Source organism: Bufo bufo, chromosome 1 (assembly GCF_905171765.1).
Source record: "Bufo bufo chromosome 1, aBufBuf1.1, whole genome shotgun sequence".
Lineage (NCBI taxonomy): Eukaryota > Metazoa > Chordata > Amphibia > Anura > Bufonidae > Bufo > Bufo bufo.
The window spans coordinates 629,396,375-629,418,135 of NC_053389.1; the positions used below are offsets into that span (position 1 = coordinate 629,396,375).

Sequence of the window (21,761 nt, forward strand, 5' to 3'; positions counted from 1 at the left end):
AACCTAGCTTGCCAAGGATCCTAAAAGGCAATTTTACCACTATTTGGGAGTAAAGGTTTATTTAGGTAGACTTAAAGGGCATCTGTCAGCAGATTTGTACCTATGAAACTGGCTGACCTGTTGCATGTGCATTTGACAGCTGAAGGCATCTGTGTTGGTCCCATATTCATATGTGCCTGCATTGGTGAGAAAAATTATGCTTTAATATATGCAAATGAGTCTAGGAGCAACGACGGTGTTCTTATTATACCTAGAGACTCTGCTCCTTCTGCAACTACTGCACCCTCTCCAAAGTCCTTGCAGTATAAACGCCTGGCCCTGTCAATCAAAGTTGAGAGGGCACAGTTGCAGAGAGATCAGAGCCTCTAGGTGTTGGGACATTATCATGAGGGAAATTTTTGCTTTGAGTCTGCCTTGGCATAATTTGTGGCACATTTATCAAACGGTATTTAATAAATTTGGCCCATTTTTAAACACAGCACTTCCCCAATTCCATACGATAATGTATGGGGTATAAACCTGGTACATACTGTAAAAGGACTTGCAGTCCAAAACATGGCTATTTTTATGCTTTTTTGCCTTCTGATTCTTATAAATATTTAGCTAGCTTTTCTGTGTTTGTGGATATTCCATGTGTGTACAAAATAGTGCCTGTCATTTTATTCTGTAAGTTCCATACATTATTCTAGTTCTATTTGTGCAGCAGACATTGAGCACAGAAAATGTATAAAATTGGGACATCCGCTGTGATATTGTCCTTCTACAGAAGCAAAATCAGAGATCAACTATTTGTGAGCTGCCTTTCAAAACGCCCAAACTAGTTTTTTCCTGTTTTGTGGTTGGTGAAATTATAGTTTATAGTTTTTCTCTTTTCCTTTACCCCAATTAGACGATGATGATGATGATGATGATGATGATGATGATGATGATAAAACAGGCATGTCACCATCCAGAGAGGAAAAACTCAGGCACATGCACAGACACTCAGCTGGGAACTTGAAGGCTGTCAAGAATCCAAGTTTAGAACAAATCAGCTCAGTGGGAGAAAGAATAGATCCTTTACTGCCATTAGAGAGTCAATTGTAAGTACCACTAATGTTGTTACTGAGGCACAATAAACAGAAATTTAATTCCAACATGACCATATACTCTATAAACTATAAATGGTCAAACTTGAAATATACCAAGAGATATCAAAAATCATATACAGTGGATATAAAAAGTCTACACACCCCTGTTAAAATGTCAGGTTTCTGTGCTGTAAAAAAAATGTGCACACCCTCGTATAACTGGGGATGTAGCTGTGTTCATAATTAAGCAATCACATTCAAAATCATGTTAAATAGGAGTCAGCATACACCTGCCATCATTTAAAGTGCCTCTGATTAACCCCAAATAAAGTTCAACTGCTCTAGTTGGTCTTTCCTGAAATTTACTTAGTCGCATCCCACAGCAAAGGCCATGGTCCACAGAGAGCTTTCAAAGCATTAGCGGGATCTCATTGTTAAAAGGTATCAGTCAGGAGAAGGGTACAAAAGAATTTCCAAGGCATTAGATATACCATGGAACACCGTGAAGAGGCCTACAGCAACATTAAAGGAGCTGCAGGAATATCTGGCAAGTACTGGCTGTGTGGTACATGTTACAACAATCTCCCGTATTCTTCATATGTCTGGGCTATGGGGTAGAGTGGCAAGACGAAAGCCTTTTCTTACGAAGAAAAACATCCAAGCCAGGCTACATTTTGCAAAAACACATCTGAAGTCTCACAAAAGCATGTGGGAAAAGATGTTATGGTCTGATGAAAGCAAGGTTGAACTTTTTGCCCATAATTTCAAAAGATATGTTTGGCACAAAAACAACACTGCACATTACCAAAAGAACACCATGCCCACAGTGAAGCATGGTGGTGGCAGCATCATGCTTTGGGGCTGTTTTTCTTCAGCTGGAACTGAGGCCTTAGTTAAGCTAGAGGGAATTATGAATTATGAACAGTTCCAAATACCAGTCAATATTGGCACAAAACCTTCAGGCTTCTGCTAGAAAGCTGAACATGAAGAGGAACTTAATCTTTCAGCATGGCAACGACCCAAAGCATACATCAAAATCAACAAAGGAATGGCTTCACCAGAAGAAGATTAAAGATTTGAAATGGCCCAGCCAGAGCCCAGACCTGAATCTGTGGAGTGATCTGAAGAGTGATTTGGAGTGTTTTTGCAAGGAAGAGGGGGCAAATCTTGCCAAGTCAAAATGTGCAATGCTGATAGACTCATACCCAAAAAGACTGAGTGCTGTAATAAAATCAAAAGGTGCTTCAACAAAAAATTAGTTTAAGGCCTAGTTCACACAAACGTATGGCTTTTATAGTTTTTTGCAGTCCGTTTTTCACGGATCCGTTGTTCCGTTTTTGTTTCTGTTTCGGTTCCGTTTTTCCGTTCCGTTATTCCGTATGGCATATACAGTAATTACATAGAACAAATTGGGCTGGGCATAACATTTTCAATAGATGGTTCCGCAAAAAACTGAACGGATACGGAAGACATACGGATGCATTTCCATATGCATTCCGTTTTTTTGCGGACCAATTGACTTTAATGGAGCCACGGAACGTGATTTGCGGCCAAATATAGGACATGTTCTATCTTTGCACGGAACGGAGATACGGAAACACGGAAACGGAATGCATACGGAGTAAATTCTGTTTTTTTTGCGGACCCATTGAAATGAATGGTACCGTATACGGACCGTATACGGAATTCAAAAAACGGCCCGCAAAACGGGAAAAAAAACGGTAGTGTGAAAGAGGCCTTAGGGTGGGCACACTTATGCAACCATATTATTATTATTATTATTTTTTTCTACCCTCTACCTAAAAGATTTCAGTTTGTTTTTCAATTGAGTTGTACAGTTTATAGGTCACATTAAAGGTGGAAAAAGTTCTGAAATGATTTATCTTTGTCTCATTTTTTTGCAGCACAGAAACCTGACATTTTAACAGGGGTATGTAGCTACCACAGTAGGTAAAATAAACATATGCATAATATATACAGTGCCTTGAAACAGTATTCATACGTCTTGAACTTTGACACATTTTTTCACGTTACATCCGCAAACTTAAAGGGGTATTCCTATCTTGCTATTTCATCCTCACCTGCAGCCAACTGTGCCGTTCACTTCCTGGTTTCCTGCTTCTAAGGCTAGGTGGGCTCAGGCAGTTTGAGTGAAGGCCGGCCACGCCTCCTTATGACATCACTCTGAGAACTCCGTCCTTGCGTGCTCGTTCATATGGACTGTAGGAGTCATCAGCAGCCTGCAGACTGCTTTTCCATGTGCCCCTCAAATTTACAATGTCCTCCTATTCCCCAAATGCAGACCCTTTGTTCTATCCACTCCATATTTGTCTTCCCCCTATGTTCCTATATTCCATAATGGAGTTCCTCAATTCCTGTTGATTGCCTTTATTATCATATATTGTTATATTGTTGGTGGATTTGGTGGTGCATATAGTATTTTAAAAATACTCACCTCTTTTGAACTTGCCTCTGATCCTTCTCCGGCACGTCCTTGCGATCCTCTGTAGTTTCGGCAGTCTTTACGCGGCCGCGCATGCACAGATATATATATTAGTTTGAGCCGCTGCTAAAATTGAGCCGCGCGCGCGGCACTAAGAAATAAACATCAGCGCATGCGCGGCCGCCCTGCGCCGTGCTCGTTCGCGAGGACATGGAGAGGCCGGGCACTGGATGGAGCTAGTTCTTTTGGGCAAGCATGGCCATGGATGCGGCAGCCAAGAGCTACCCGTATCCATGGTATATCAACCATATACAATGAGGTAGGAGGCAATACATTTTAGTGGGAACACTTGGAAATTTTTAATAAGATAGATTTACAAAAATGCTCAATGGGACATATTTATTAACTTAAACTATGATCACTGAGATGGGAATACCCCTTTAAATGTAACAACCCTAAACTCAGAGGAGCACCGGTGCCTTCTCAAAAGAATACTGATCAGAATACTCTTTTAAGTTTGTGGGTGTAATATGAAAATTTTTTGGAAAAGTTCAAGAAATATGAATACATTTTCAAGGTATTGTATGTGTAATACTACCTTTTAAATTATATATGTTTTTGAAGTTTTTTGGTACTTGCAAGGCACAGTGATCTTTGAGATGACCACCCAAGATAGTCTAGAGTCTAGAGGTGATCTTCTCAAAGACTTGGTTGTTTGGAGTGGTTTTGCTGAATTTACAAATTCCCTGAATTGTATCCTCCTATGGTGGTGTTTGATCAAGATTAAATAGTTTTTAATAACATGTCCTATCACAGAATGTATTTCTACAGTATGTATCATGGCTGAACTATCATGTTATATGTGAACTGTGAATCTTTATGGACATTTATGAGAGTGTCAAGATGTTTACATACAGAATGTAGAAATATACAAAAAAAAAAGAGGATTACGGTACAATTACAGCTCTCTGGTCCTAAGGATGGACCAGGTGACACGAAAAAAAGTACCTGAAGCAGAGGCTAACAGAGGCGCCAAGGGGTGGAGGTGATTTTTATAAAAAAAATATGTGTATAGGAGTTATACTCGTCCACAGCTATGGATCGGGACAGGCAGCACAAGTGTTTCGGTGGGTCAAAGAATTACCCTTGCCCACTGTGGAGAGATAGAGGCGGTGCGGAGAGGAAGAGGAAAAAGGAACCCTTCGCACACGTTAAAAGAAAGAGAAAACACGTACTAGGCGCCAAATCCCTTAGTCACTATTCGTGATGAGGATTATATTTAGTTCTTTTTTGTATGTATAAAATAAGAAGACCTTCACCTGGGTCTAGTAAGGGATAAGAGCTTGGAGTTGGAGTTTAGGAAAACAACAAACCCTCCAGTGGTAATGTGAACAAGTGAAGATTATAAAATCAAATGCACTCACTTCACAGGGGGGGTAGTCACCAGGATAAACTCAAGACACCTGGGACTATTTTCCCCCCCGGCCAGGATCGCATGTAGAAATATAAATAACTGAACGCCGCCTACACAAGTGGCTTCTGGTCAATCTTTTTAATAATACGAGCCACGTATTATTAAAATGATAGACAAAGATATATGTAAATCTATATATTATTCTGTTTAATAATTGGATTCCCTCGCAGCTGGTACCACGGTACAATCAGTCGCACTGATGCAGAGTGTCTCCTGAGGCTGAGCAAAGAAGCAAGTTACCTCGTGCGAAACAGCGAAACCAGCAAGATTGACTTTTCCTTATCACTGAAGTAGGTGCCACATTTTATATTAAAACAAGGGAATACAGACTGTATAAATAAACTTTTCTGTTTTATTATTGTTTAAATTGCCCCATTTTGTGATTGCATTTCTATGATACCAAAAAAAAAAAATTAAAATCTCTATTTACTCCTCAATTTGATCTCTTAAAATATACAGCATATACAATGCTTTCAGAAAATAATTTATTGTACTTACTGCATATTTTGTGCGTGATATTGAAAGAAAAAACTTTAAGTACAATAAATTATTACGCACATTTTGGCTTGCGGGTCTGCTTCACGTCCGTTTTCCATTTGAAGGGATAACGCTTGTTTCGGTTGCCGGTCGGTTCAGAGATCGAGGGGACTGTAGTTAAAGATCGAGAGAAACAACCTCCGGAAAAAACAGTGTTTTTGAACCAATCTCTACTTGTGAACATTTAGCGCAGACCCAAACCTGTATGTTTATGCTAGAAGAACCTGCAGGCCATTGCAACATTAGTGAAAGAATGGAGGTCAATATTAGGAAGAGCTGTAGATTTATACTGTATTTTTGCACCACTTATTGCTAATTTTGGTAGAGGAGTCTCACCACCTAATAATTACTATTTGAGGGCTATTTATAACCAAAGTTTTATTAAATTTTTTTGTTACCAAAGTATAGCATCTAAAATGCAACAACTTTGCAAGTATCCTTGATCTGCAGCTCCTATTCCGACCAGTGTGTCTCCACAGTAGAAGACAATAAACAACCCTATGTAGTAAGGTCCAATGTTTTATGTTTTTGTATTTTGTGCAAAAAATATGTAACTTTGGTATCTTCCACTGCTCATGGCACTTCAAAAATGGGTAAGAATTAACAGGAGTGTACAGGGTGCTTGTATGCCTATCAGTCCCCACGTGAGGGACGCATATATGTATTTTTAAGCTATTTAGATTAAAAGTTATATTTTAGGTAGTTGGCCCCAGTGATATTGAGTGTACAGGGTGTCCTGTGCCTAACACATTTATTATAATCTAAACTAGAACATTTTCTAAATTATAGCTGAAATCTATGCCAGCTCATAGTTGGCATAGATCTCAGTTTGTGCTGCATGGACAGTCCAAGATGCAACAAATGGCTCTTACTCCAACAGACTTTTGACTAAGGCTGGCATAGGAAGCACGACGTCTTGATCCTGAGCTTATCCAGTAAGAATGCTTTTCTACAGTAGCTGTGTTCATCTTCTCTCCTGTAAACTCAGCTATTTGTGCTCCAGTCTTCTCCTGTCATCTGCTTCTTGGACAGATAGTCGCTATCTAAAATCTAATGGTGTCAGCCTTATTAACTCTTATAGAGATGCTTTTCCTGTCAATTGGTTATTTGGGATGAGGGTCCCTCCCCCATCTCTTAGCTATCATTGATTTACAGTCAACCCATCATGTGACTGTAAAGTGTGAGACATTTTTAATCAGTGACCAAATGTTAATTTGTACTTCAGGAGCATGTCAGACATCTTCTAGACATCCTCCTAAGGCTGTGTTCACATCAGCGTTCAGCCTTTCCGTTCTCCTGCTCCGTTATAGGAGCAGTAGAATGGAAAGGGCGGATTCGGTACATAACTGAGCTGAACTGACCCTACGGACCCCATAGACTATAATGGGGTCCGTTAGGTTTCCTCTCAGAGGAAGATTTTTGAAGCAGAGACAAACTTTGTGCACGCAGGACTTTTGTCTCCGCTTCAAAAATCTTCCTCTGAGCGGAAACCTAACGGACCCCATTATAGTCTATGGGGCCCGTAGGCTCTGTTCAGCTCCGTTATGTGCCGAATCCGTCCTTTCAGTTCTCCTGTTCCGTTATAGGAACAGGAGAACGGAAAGGCTGAACGCTGATGTGAACTCAGCCTTAGGCCGAGTTCACACGAACGTGTGTGACCCGTGCCCGTGCTGCATCCCGCAAAAAATCCACGATCGCCGGCTGTGGGTCAGCCGCATCGGATCGCGGACCCATTCACTTTAATGGGTCCGCGATCTGCCCGTTCCGAAAAAAGATAGGACCTGTTCTATCTTTTTGCGGAACGGAAGTATGGGACGCAACCCCACGGAAGCACTCCGTAGTGTTTCCGAAGGGTCCCGTTCCGTGCGGCCGTTCCGCAATTCCGGATTTGTGGACCCATTGAAGTGAATGGGTCCGCATCCATGATGCGGAATGCACACGGAACTGTGGCCGTGTATTGCGGCCCGCAATACGGCCACGGATCACACACGTTCGTGTGAACTCGGCCTTAGGCCTCATGCACACGGCCGTGTTCCGCGGCCGAGAGCGGTCCGTGGTAACCCGGCCGGGATTCCTTCTGACAGCAGGAGCGCACGGCGTCATCGGTTGCTATGACGCTGTGTGCTTCATGCCGCCGCTGCTGTACAGTAATAAACTGGTATAGATCATACGAGTGTATCACTGTACAGCAGCGGCCGCATGAAGCGCACGGCGTCATAGCAACCAATGATGCCGTGCGCTCCTGCTGTCAGAAGGAATCCCGGCAGGGTTCCCACGGACCGCTCTCGGCCGCGGAACACGGCCGTGTGCATGAGGCCTTAGGCAGCTTTTGGATTATCTCACCAAAATTAGAAAACCACACAAAGTCTAAATACATACTTTATTATTAAATATAGAAAAGACATACAATAAATTCATAAAATGACATAGAAGATGCAGTACAGACTGATACCGTGGACAGAAATCCACCTTAAAAGCTCAAGGTAACTATTAGTCCCTCAGACAGAAATGTGTCTGTAGAATTAAAAGGGGCAATGAATATGCACGTAAGCAGAAAGTCCCCAACAGCTAATATCCATGTCTATCACACTTATTACATTGCCTGTTGTAGTATCCTAGAATGTAGAACTACCCCTAAACACAAATGTGTCCGTGCCATATTGAATAATACAGGCATTCTAAAGTGTAAATATATATAGAACAACAGGCAAAAAGAAAGTCAGCCGATGGGGACAACGTTACCGACCCAGAGCTTGAGGGGTGAGCAACCCCGACGTACATTTCGCCTTGCTTCCCTCAGGAAGATTGCCCCTTTTAATTCTACAGACACATTTCTGTCTGAGGGGCTAATAGTTACCTTGAGCTTTTGGGGTGGATTTTTGTCCACGGTATAAGTCTATACTGCATCTTGTATGTCATTTTTTTTTATTTATTGTGTTTATTATGTATATTTAATAAAGTATGTATTTAAACTTTGTGTGGTTTTATTATTTTGGCAAGGTGTACAATGTTGCCACACAGTATTAGTTGTGGTATCTTTGGGTTATCAGCCTTTGGATTATATTTGTACATTTGTTCTCTTGTACAATCTGATATCTCAGTGGTGTGTTCTAAGAACTTTGCTGTATACTTAGCAGAAAGCCTGCAGCAATGTAGAGTCAGTAATGTACAACCATATAGGCTTCCTTCACACAGTTTTTTGTAGTGTTATTTTTTGTCATGATACTAAATCCGATGCATTTCATCATGCATTTAATAGGAGTGCGTTTTGTGTTTGTTTGTTTTTTCCATACGATTTTTAACTTGTGTTAACTTTCATGTAGTTTACCAGTCCAAAGGAGGAGCCTTTGATAAAATGCCTTAAAGGGAACCTGTCACTATGAAAATATGAGTTAATCTGCAAGCACCGTGTTATGGAGCAGAAGGAGCTGAGCAGATTGATAGACAGTTTTGTGAGCAACACTTAATTCATGTAATTTCCTGCTCATTCTGGGCTTTGAAGTCAAGCAGGTGGTCCTATCAGTGATTGACAGCTACCTCTGTATACACAGTCATAGAGGGAAGGCTGTCAATCACTGATATGACCGCCTCCTTGACTTTAAAGCCCAGAATAAGCAGGAATTTAAATGAATTAAAAGCAAATTTTACTGAATCTATTCCCACACAACTATACAGTCAGGTCCATAAATATTGGGACATTGAGACAGTTCTAACATTTTTGGCTCTATACACCACCACAATGGATTTGAAATGAAACAAACAAGATGTGCTTTAACTGCAGACTGTCAGCTTTAATTTGAGGTGAACGGTGTAGGAATTACAACAGTTTTCATATGTGGCTCCCACTTGTTAAGGGACCAAAAGTAATGGGACATAATAATTAAAAATGAAGCTTTCACTTTTTAATACTTGGTTCCAAATCCTTTGCAGTCAATTACAGCCTGAAGTCTGGAACGCATAGACATCACCAGACGCTGGGTTTCATTCCTGGTGATGCTCTGCCAGGCCTCTACTGCAACTGTCTTCAGTTCCTGCTTGTTCTTGGGGCATTTTCCCTTCAGTTTTGTCTTCAGCAAGTGAAATGCATGCTCAATCGGATTCAGGTCAGGTGATTGACTTGGCCATTGCATAACATTCCATTTCTTTCCCTTAAAAAACTCTTTGGTTGCTTCTGCAGTATGCTTTGGGTCATTGTCCATCTGCACTGTGAAGCGCCGTCCAATGAGTTCTGAAGCATTTGGCTGAATATGAGCAGATAATATTGCCCGAAACACTTCAGAATTCATCCTGCTGCTTTTGTCAGCAGTCACATCATCAATAAATACAAGAGAACCAGTTCCATTAGCAGCCATACATGCCCACGCCATGACACTACCACCACCATCCTTCACTGATGAGGTGGTATGCTTAGGATCATGAGCAGTTCCTTTCCTTCTCCATACTCTTCTCTTCCCACCACTCTGGTACAAGTTGATCTTGGTCTTATCTGTCCATAGGATGTTGTTCCAGAACTGTGAAGGCTTTTTTAGATGTCGTTTGGCAAACTCTAATCTGGCCTTCCTGTTTTTGAGGCTCACCAGTGGTTTACATCTTGTGGTGAACCCTCTGTATTCGCTCTGGTGAAGTCTTCTCTTGATTGTTGACTTTGACACACATACACCTATCTCCTGGAGAGTTTTCTTAATCTGGCCAACTGTTGTGAAGGGTGTTTTCTTCACCGGGGAAAGAATTCTTCGGTCATCCACCACAGTTGTTTTCTGTGGTCTTCCGGGTCCTTAGGTGTTGCTGAGCTCACCGGCGCATTCCTTCTTTTTCAGAATGTTGCAAACAGTTTTTCTGGCCACGCCTAATGTTTTTGCTATCTCTCTGATGGGTTTGTTTTGTTGTTTTCAGCCTAATGATGGATTGCTTCACTGATAGTGACAGCCCTTTGGATCTCATCTTGAGAGTTGACAGCAACAGATTCCAAATGCAAATAGCACACTTGAAATGAACTCTGGACCTTTCATCTGCTCATGTTGTAATTCTTACACCGTTCACCTGATTTGGATGTAAATACCCTCAAATTAAAGCTGACAGTCTGCAGTTAAAGCACATCTTATTCCTTTCATTTCAAATCGATTGTGGTGGTGTATAGAGCCAAAAATTTTAGAATTGTGTTTTTGTCCCAATATTTACAGACCTGACTGTATATCAACCTGCTCAACTCCTCCTGGTCTATGACATGCTCAAACACCATGAGGAGTCATTTATTGAGACCGAAGTTTTGGACACCGATCTTAATAATCCCTACATCTGGTGGTGGATCTGCCAAAGCTATAAAGAGGCCTCTCCATAACTTTGGAGCATCCAGCTCCAGTCTAAATGGAAGACAGCTCCCTAGCTGGCTTACATTTAGACCATTTTCTACGCCTAAAATAGGCGTAAAAAATGATCAATGAGACGGGCCTGACGTCCTGTCCCCTTCCCTGGCCACGCCCACTTTTTTAGACCTGGAGTGAACAGGAAAAAGTTGCAGATTGCAGTGCAACTAACCGTTGTGCCACAATCTGTGTCAGAAATGCGCCTAAGATCAGCATATTTCTGATGACAGGTTCCCTTTAAAAGACATCATACCTACATCAGGCTGTGCTTCTTTAAATGCACCTCGAAAAATGTGCCAAGAATACCACAAAAAACTAACATTGATTGTAGTGTGGTCTGTATTTTAGTATTTCGATATTGACTTTACATTTGCATCTAGCCAGCAGGGTTTGAAAAAGAAAAATCCCGGAAAAATGCCAGAAGAAACGCTATGTGTAGATATCTGCCTTCCCAGTATCACTTTAAGGGTGCCATCACACACCGCATATTTTATTGCATACATTTCCACAACTGAAAATCTGTCCATTCATCTGAATGGGGCTTGTAGAGATCTATGTGCTTGCCACCCCATTCAAATGAATAGAACTGATTTTCAGTCATGGAAATTTTGGAAACAAATTCTGCATTCTAATTCCACATCAAAGTTCACATTTAAAGAGTTTTTCCAATTTATTTATTTATTTTATTCCCACTGAACCTGTGGAAAAATCCAAACTCATTCTCTGGCTGTCTTCACTGGTTTTCCAGTGCCCTCTAGTTCCTAAACTACATCCCTAATCCTTAATAGTAGCTAGTAGGCATTAACCATATGAGTACATTTAAATTGCACAGTTAGTGTATGGCACGCTTGTAGACACGTGTAAGAGAGCAGTGCACTGAGAAGAACAATCCAGGCAGCAATCATACATCATGTGATGCCAAATGTATCTGAAGTGCCACCTGTATTACAGTGATATATATCTGGAAGGCAGCATCTGATGGACAAAGCCTCTCATGTTCTTCCATATAAAATGTTATGGTTTATGGAGGTAGAATAGGATTTGATAGACTTCTATGAGTACTTAGTCAAAAGTAGAAAAAAATTGCAACTCACCTGCTTCACTTGTTAGGAGCACTGCAGCTTGGACACAGCCATCAGTAAACTGAAGAAAAAATTGTAGGATCCAGCTCCATAAAACAGATGTTTATTTATTTCATGCGGTTAAAAAATCCAACACTTAATGCACAGTAAACAGTCTACGCGTTTCGGACTATGAAACACCAGTCCTTACTCATAGTCCGAAACGCGTAGACTGCTTACTGTGCATTAAGTGTTGCATTTTTTAACTGCATAAAATAAAGAAACATCTGTTTTATGGAGCTGGATCCTACTCTTTTTTTTTTCTTCAGTTTACTTCTGAGTATTGTATTATAATTTTGTCCAGCTCTTGTACAGAGTTGTAATACATATGTGTGCATGAGGCTATAAGTGTATTGAACTTGATTAGACATGAGCGAGCGTCTTTTTGTGTCTAATTTGGTACTTTTTTTCAAAAAATTAGATTCATGTCCAGATCGATTCTACACAAATCAAATATGCTCCAATTAGCCTTAAAATTGGTATATGACCTGTGGTCTCTTAGGAATTTTTACGAATTTCTGCTCTTTCTCTCCTCCCCCTTCGATGTAATCTGTAGTGAATGTCATTTTCTTACCAGTGGCTGTATTTTTGAGTTATAACCTCCCATCTGCATCTCATCTATGTCATGTGACCTGCAATTAGACTCTCCAACTGACACAGCATCTTATGTGTGGACAGAAAGTCAGTTTCTTTATGTATTCCTATAGGAGCCTCAATCTCAGTCTCATAGGAATGAATGGAGACGTAACTGACTTCCTATCCTGTGTCAGTTGGAGATCAGAGAGTTGGTCACATGACATCATGTTCTAGCAGGTCAGAGAATAAACGTTTTGCCGGGAGTTCTACATTAACAAACAGCGTGCTTAAAAACACACGGTGCCATCATGTGTGTCATGCATTTTCATATTGGTAACCTTCCTAAAATTGTCCCTTATTGTGGCAAGATGGTGGTTAACCCCTTAAGGACTTATGACGTACCGGTACAGCATGTTTCCCGAGTCCTTAAGGACCAATGACGTACCGGTACGTCATAACTTTAAAACTAAATTGCGGCGGGGGTTAATAGGAGTAGGATGTCCGCTGAAATCATTCAGCGGGCATCCTGTCACAACGCCGGAGGGGAGCCCTTGACAATTCAGACTTGTGGTTTGCGGCTTTACCTGCGGTTTCCGGCGGCGATCGGCGGTGCCATCGGGTCCCCATGCGGCTGTGGGGGGGACCCGATCGCATGGAAGGCAGCGCGATGCCTAAGGAAGGCATCGCGCTGCCTTCCGGTGATGAGCCTGTAAGATCCAGCACAGTATTACTCATAGAGCCAATGCATTCCAATACAGAAGTATTGGAATGCATTGTAAAGGATTAGACCCCCAAAAGTTCAAGTCCCAAAGTGGGACAAAAAATAAAGTGAAAAAAAAGTTAAAAAAATAAAGTTTCCCCCCAAAAAATTTAAAGTTTCAAGTAAAAATAAACAAAAACGTCATTTTCCCCAAATAAAGTAAAAAGAAATTGGTAAAAAAGTATACATATTAGGTATCGCCGCGTCCGTATCGACCGGCTCTATAAACATATGACATGACCTAACCCCTCAGATGAACACCGTAAAAAATAAAAACTGTGCTAAATAAACCATTTTTTTGTCACCTTACATCACAAAAAGTACAACAGCAAGCGATCAAAAAGGCATTTGCCCACCAAAATAGTAGCACTCTAACCGTCACCTCATCCCGCAAAAAATAAGCACCTACCTGAGACAATCGCCCAAAATAAAATAAAAACTATGGCTCAGAATATGGAGACACTAAAACATCATTTTTTTGGTTTTAAAAAAGCTGTTATTGTGTAAAACTTACATAAATAAATAAAGTATACATGTTAGGTATTGCCGCGTCCGTATCGACCGGCTCTATAAAAATATCTCATGACCTAACCCCTCAGATGAACACTGTAAAAAATAAAAAATAAAAACTGTGCTAAATAAACAATTTTTTGTCACCTTACATCACAAAAAGTGTAATAGCAAGCGATTAAAAAGTCATATGCACCCCAAAATAGTGCCAATCAAACCGTCATCTCATCCCGCAGAAAATGAGACCCTACCTAAGATAATCGCCCAAAAACTGAAAAAACTATGGCTCTCAGAATATGGAGACACTAAAACATGATTTTTTTTTTTGTTTCAAAAATGATATTGTGTAAAACGTACATAAATTTAAAAAAAGTATACATATTAGGTATCGCCGCATCCGTGACAACCTGGTCTATATAAATATCACATGATTTAACTTGTCAGATGAATTTTGTAAATAACAAAAAATAAAAACGGTGCCAAAACAGCTATTTCCTGTTACCTTGCCTCACAAAAAGTGTAATATAGAGCAAGCAAAAATCATATGTACCCTAAACTAGTACTAACAATTTTGCCACCCTATCCCGTAGTTTCTAAAATGGGGTCACTTTTTTGGAGTTTCTACTCTAGGGGTGCATCAGGGGGGCTTCAAATGGGACATGGTGTCAAAAAAAACAGTCCAGCAAAACCTGCCTTCCAAAAACCGTACGTCATTCCTTTCTTTCTGCGCCCTGCCGTGTGCCCGTACAGCGGTTTACGACCACATATGGGGTGTTTCTCAGAATGGCCTGGATAAGTCAAAGCATTTTAAAGTTATCAGCACTTAAAATGACACTGGTCAGATTTGCAAAAAATGTCCTTAAGGTGAAATAGGACTGAGTCCTTAAGGGGTTAAACACACATGGTGTTTAAGCTTGAACTAATTGACCTTCGGATCATAGATCCGAATTCAATTAGTTCAAATACTTTTATATTTTAATGCTATATCCATACAGCATTAAAATGTATTGGCTCCGTGGAGTCAAAGTTCTTATCTCCCAAAGTCGCGTGAGACTTCAGTTAATTCCTACTGTATGCCTATCTGCGTATTGAAAAACAATTAAAAATAGCAATCCATTTGGGTTATGGTACCGAGGTACAAGCCAATACCAAAAGCACTGTTTGGATTGCTATTTGAAATAATTTTTCAATACGCAGATAGGCATACAGTAGGAATTAACTGAAGTCTCACACGACTTCGGGCGAAACAAGCTTTGGCTCCACACAGTATTTAAACACATTGACTTCGTATCTGTGATCTGAAGGTCAATTAGCTCAAGCGAATGGTGTTAAGTGTTTAAGGGTATAAGTGGCAGCAGTAGCAGCACAACATGGAACGGACTAGGCATTAACCCCTTAAGGACCCCAGCCGTACAAGTACGGCGCTGGTGAACATGACTTAAAGACCAGCGCCGTACATGTACGGCGGATTGATCGGGCGGGTGCAGGAGCCCTTGATTTGGGTGTTTAGAAAGCCTGCCTCTCAGTCAATCAAGGCAAGCCTTCTCACTCCACTTCCTCCCAGTGGCATGTGATCCTCCATCTTCTTCCTCCCTCATGGTTTTCCCCAATATTTACAGTAAAATTTAGCTGGGCACCATTTTCTTGTGATTAATCTGAAATAAATTGCCAAAAGATCATTCGTTTAGAATTGAATTTGTTTAAAATTGATTCACTCATCTCTAAACTTGAAGTACCCTAATAATTTTCTAGTGTAATGCTTTGTTTTTCTTTTCTAGTGTAATGCTTTAGTTTAAATGTCAGTTCTTGTTCCTCTGTCCATGGCATCTAGGATTGCTCCAAACAACATTTCATTATATTGTACATTGTATTACATTGTATTGTACAGTGACAATTAAGGCATCTTATCTATCTTAAATTGTAATATTTCAGTTTTAGAATAAAATGTTTGTTTTCAAACGGAAAAACATGTTTTTTCTTTTTTTTTTTTTTTTTGTGTTTGTGTGTAATTCTGCAATCTGTACCCAGATACTGACATGGCACTTTATGGGTTAAAAGACTCAAGGGCTCTAGAGTCAAATAACAGTGCCAGTGCAGTGGTATTTTGGAATCTTGCCTCAGCTGTCAGTGCTGGGTAAGATAGTTTCTAAATTGTCTCTCTGATCTTATAACACCTTGATGCTCTACATCCCCCATCAATTTTCTTTCCTCGTAAGCCCTAAAGCATATTAGCTTCCAATAACCTTGCTGCAGTCTTAGGTGATATTTTGTCCTTGAGAGGAGAGATTTTGTGTACTGCACAATTACATTTCGTACTGATCCGTTTTCTTCTGAAATTTATTAAATTACTACTTTAGTTTACACTTGTCTACTTTGGTCTAAAAGAAAAGTCAGATGGGCTGTAAGGTGTGTTTTTAGTCCCTGAGAAAGATCTTTCTTATTCCCATGCAACACTTCAAAATGCAACTTTTTTTTTTCATTTGCCGTGGGGCTGAGCTTAGTGGACGTTTTCTGGATTAATATTAAAAAAGCTGTATGATCTAAGTTGCAGATTAATATTGTCTGCAATTTCTCCTACATTTTAACAATGGACTGGCCCACAGGGGAACAAGTGAATCCCCAGGTGGGCCCCTGAGCAAGTGGCAAATGGCACAGTAGATTGACTGCACTACATACAAATAGGCAGTTTATAGAATTTCAATCAGCCTATGCGCCCATACAAAAAACTAAGATTATTTAAGAGACTACCCAATTTATTATAGATGAATCGGGTGGTGGATAAGACTTTTAGGCACAGATGCATGCCAGCCAGTATCCTTTCCCCAGGGACCTGCCTTCTTGAAGTCACTGCAAGGACCTCTTAATCATCTTGTGTGTCTTGCTGTTGTCTACCACTGATTGAGCAGCTAAGATTTGCATATAGCTGTACACTGAGCCCCCAGAATTAATTTCACTGGTGGGTCCCAGGCACCCCAATCCGACAATGCTGCTGTCTCAATGCTTTACTAATTAGAACTATGTATAACATTTGTGAACAAACAGTTAAAAACATAAAATTGTCTCACATATATTTGTAGGTAAACCTACTTGTAGTTTATATTGGGTCAAAAGTTTAATATCTCAATGTTCTAATTCTGCTCTTTGTATGTGCCCTATAAGTACCATATATCCATTTGGCATGGTTCTGATAATGCATAGCAGCAGGGCAGACAGATTATAAAAATAAAAAAACTGAAGATCAACTGACCTTTAATGTGTCCAGCAGCCTGGAGCATTTTCTTATTGCTGAAATCCTTATGATACATGGGGGAGCAAAGTGCTGGGTGAGAACATGCTTTGAAGATGGAGAGCCTATGCAACGTGGAAACGATTCCAGATTCTTATAATCTAGTGTCCTTCAAGACAAAAGCTTTAAAACTTAATGGAACAGAGTAAATTAAAAAATCCTAGAAGAGTAACAGAGATTTTCTTCACATTTTCCAGTAGTTTCCAGACACAGAAATAGAAACAATATTCAGCAATTAAATGGACTGTATGAGGGACAGACGTGTGCGACCCTTATAAAGAAGATAATCAGATTATCAAATATGATGAGGATGGCTTACTAGACAATTTTTAGTTTAGGTGCTTATGACATATTGAAGAGTAGCTCCTGTTTGTAGGAACTTTATGGAATATATTCTCTTATTGTTCAATTAAATTCTCTGGATTTTATAGGCCTTTGGGGGAGAGTTACTAAGCTGGATGTGCCAAAATTCTTGCACATTTATGTAGTATTTAACATGCTTTTTACAGCTTGTCTGGAAAGGGGTACGGCTTTGAAGTGAAGGGACTTTTCTTTCCGAGAGTGGCATAGCTTAAGAATCAACAGTGCATGCCAGAATGATGGTGCACAATTCTGGCTCAAAGTAAGCCAACTAATAGGTGGTATGAACTCAGACTAGACATCTAAAGGTATATCCGATTTATTATCCACCATCAGCCACTGTGATAATTTGGACACATATTTAGACTGTGTAGTATGCGTACACTGGTTAAAACTAAAGGCTACTATACACGCTCAATAGTAGTTGGACAAACAGCTATCTCTCCCTGGATTAAAAGTGAAGAACACTTTATAAAATGCTTTTCTTTATGGTTTTATTACCATTTGTGTGTTTAAATATAGAATAATGGCATGAAAATTTGTTGATTTGATAGCCACTTCTTCTTTTCCCTTGCAATAAACTGTTTGATAATATACAATATATTCTACATAGGTTTAGGGCATGAGCACCTGATACAAATCTGTTTGAAACTAATATAAAAATGCGTGTTAAGATTTAATAAGATGAAAAATCTAAATCTTGACTGTATGACACTGGTAAACACTATAAGAAATAGGTGGATTATTAAAAAAAAAAAGTGTTGTGTATTCCGTTGATCAAATATGATATAAAATAGGAGAAAACAAGACAGCAGAAATAAAGTATAAAGTATAGAATTCGAAATAATAATGTGCAGCCAAGACCTAGCCAATATAGATCAGTCTACCTCAATAGCTATTAGGCATCCTGTCTTAGGCTGGTTTCACACGGGCGTTGCGGATTAGGTCCGGATGCGTTCAGGGAGCATTCAGTGAAACTCGTACTATTTTGCAAGCAAGTTCAGTCAGTTTTGTCTGTGATTGCATTCAGTTGTTCAGTTTTTTCCGCGCGGGTGCAATGCGTTTTGATGCGTTTTTCACGCGCGTGATAAAAAACTGAAGGTTTACAAACAACATCTCTTAGCAACCATCAGTGAAAAATGCATCGCACCCACACTTGCTTGCGGATGCAATGCCTTTTTTTTACGCAGCCCTATTCACTTCTATGGGGCCAGGGCTGCGTGAAAAACGCAGAATATAGAACATGCTGCAATTTTCACGCAACGCAGAACTGATGCATGAAAAACAACACTCATGTACACAGGCCCATTGAAATTAATGGGTCAGGATTCAGTGCGGGTGCTATGCGTTCACGTCACGCATTGCACCCGCGCGGAAAACTATCTCGTGTGAAAGGGGCCTTAATCAAGCGGTTCATTAATCTTTTTGCATAAAGAAAAATATATTATCTCTGTAATTTAGATCTACCATTTTATAACAGGCTTCGGAGAACAAATAAATCTGCATTTTAGATTCTGTAGCTGCTTCCATTTAGAAAGGTTTTAAAGCAATTCCCTGGTGTTTTGTAGCAGGAGAAGACAGCCCTTTTCAGTCTGTGCCAAATAAATTATATATGATTACAATGTGACTTTCAGGGAAAAAAACATTGGCACAAATCGTGTACAAGACTGAAACATGTAAATCATTAAAATGGAAGAGCTGCTTTATGCATGATAAACTAAAAAGCAGTAAGAACCGAGTGGTATCCTGCAATGGAAATAAAAAGCACAGCACCACCTAGCACCATCATTTGTTAGATATTGTGGAAAGTCGGGTCACACTGTACCTTGAGATAAATACGGATGTACACTGCTCAAAAAAAATAAAGGGAACACAAACATAACACATCCTAGATCTGAATTAATTAAATATTCTTCTGAAATACTTTGTTCTTTACATAGTTGAATGTGCTGACAACAAAATCACACAAAAAAATAAATATGGAAATCAAATTTTTTAACCCATGGAGGTCTGGATTTGGAGTCACCCTCAAAATTAAAGTGGAAAAACACACTACAGGCTGATCCAACTTTGATGTAATGTCCTTAAAACAAGTCAAAATGAGGCTCAGTAGTGTGTGTGGCCTCCACGTGCCTGTATGACCTCCCTACAACGCCTGTGCATGCTCCTGATGAGGTGGCGGACGGTCTCCTGAGGGATCTCCTCCCAGACCTGGACTAAAGCATCTGCCAACTCCTGGACAGTCTGTGGCGCAACGTGACGTTGGTGGATAGAGCAAGACGTGATGTCCCAGATGTGCTCAATTGGATTCAGGTCTGGGGAACGGGCGGGCCAGTCCATAGCATCAATGCCTTCGTCTTCCAGGAACTGCTGACACACTCCAGCCACATGAGGTCTAGCATTGTCTTGCATTAGGAGGAACCCAGGGCCAACCGCACCAGCATATGGTCTCACAAGGGGTCTGAGGATCTCATCTCGGTACCTAATGGCAGTCAGGCTACCTCTGGCGAGCACATGGAGGGCTGTGCGGCCCTCCAAAGAAATGCCACCCCACACCATTACTGACCTAATGCCAAACCGGTCATGCTAGAGGATGTTGCAGGCAGCAGAACGTTCTCCACGGCGTCTCCAGACTCTGTCACGTCTGTCACATGTGCTCAGTGTGAACCTGCTTTCATCTGTGAAGAGCACAGGGCGCCAGTGGCGAATTTGCCAATCTTGGTGTTTTCTGGCGAATGCCAAACATCCTGCACGGTGTTGGGCTGTAAGCACAACCCCCACCTGTGGACGCCGGGCCCTCATATCACCCTCATGGAGTCTGTTTCTGACCGTTTGAGCAGACACATGCACATTTGTGGCCCGCTGGAGGTCATTTTGCAGGGCTCTGGCAGTGCTCCTCCTGTTTCTCCTTGCACAAAGGCGGAGGTAGCGGTCCTGCTGCTGGGTTGTTGCCCTCCTACGGCCTCCTCCAAGTCTCCTGATGTACTGGCTTGTCTCCTGGTAGCGCCTCCATGCTCTGGACACTACGCTGACAGACACAGTAAACCTTCTCGCCACAGCTCGCATTGATGTGCCATCCTGGATAAGCTGCACTACCTGAGCCACTTGTGTGGGTTGTAGACTCCGTCTCATGCTACCACTAGAGTGAAAGCACAGGCAGCATTCAAAAGGGACCAAAACATCAGCCAGGAAGCATAGGAACTGAGAAGTGGTCAGGTCACCACCTGCAGAACCACTCCTTTATTGGGGGTGTCTTGCTAATTGCCTATAATTTCCACCTGTTGTCTATCCCATTTGCACAACAGCATGTGAAATTGATTGTCACTCAGTGTTGCTTCCTAAGTGGACAGTTTGATTTCACAGAAGTGTGATTGACTTGGAGTTACATTGTGTTGTTTAAGTGTTCCCTATATTTTTTTGAGCAGTGTAGTATCCAAGTATCCAAGAATGAATGTAGCCCTAAAGAGTTAAAGAGGATTTATAGGCAACCTATACTGATGACCTATCATCATGATCCATCAATCCTGCACCCTCTACGGTCAGCTGTTTCCTGCAGCCCCCAGTGCTGGAACTAGCTCTATGAATGAAACGGGAAGCACAGCTTTGTTCAAAGTGAAGTAGAGCGCTGGGTTACTGCAGCTCACCTCCCATTGAACTGAAAGGGTGCCTTTTTCATTCATAGTGCTAGTTCCTGCACCAGCGAAGCTACATCTGATTTCACAGAAGTTCTAGAAGTTGATCAAGCCAAATCAAACAAATTTGTCAAAAATATTAGACTTGGTCATTTATTTATTGAGGAAAATGATCCACTATGACATGTCTGTGAGTGGAAAAAGTATGTGAACCTTTGCTTTAAGTATCTGGTTGTCATGGTCTTACCTGCTTGCTGCTCTCCTTCGTTTGACATGTGCTGGCGGCCATCTTGGTTTCTGGGTTTCTTGTAGCCTTCCACCCTGCGGCTCCTCCTTCCCCTGGGAGGAGCTGGATGCCTAGCTCATATATATAGGAGGTCTGTGGCTTCAGTTCCTTGCTTGGTCCTCTTGTGTTCACATGCTTCTAAGACTGCTGCTGCTTCTGGTTCCTGATCCTGGCTTCGTCTGACTACCCTTCTGGTTCCTGATCCTGGCTTCGTCTGACTACCCTGCTGGTTCCTGATCCTGGCTTCGTCTGACTACCCTGCTGGTTCCTGATCCTGGCTTCGTCTGACTACCCTGCTGGTTCCTGATCCTGGCTTCGTCTGACTACCCTTCTGGTTCCTGAC

At 41.0% G+C, this 21,761-nt stretch overlaps 1 protein-coding gene across 1 annotated transcript in view; it reads left to right on the forward strand.

The window, feature by feature from the left end:
* SHF (Src homology 2 domain containing F) overlaps positions 1-21,761 on the forward strand; it is a 338,508-nt gene that overhangs the window by 265,922 nt on the left and 50,825 nt on the right. Inside the window, exons 5-6 of the mRNA XM_040413828.1 lie at positions 914-1,082; positions 5,158-5,277. Of these exons, the coding sequence (XP_040269762.1) occupies positions 914-1,082; positions 5,158-5,277 (289 nt within the window). The remainder of the gene's footprint in view (positions 1-913; positions 1,083-5,157; positions 5,278-21,761) is intronic.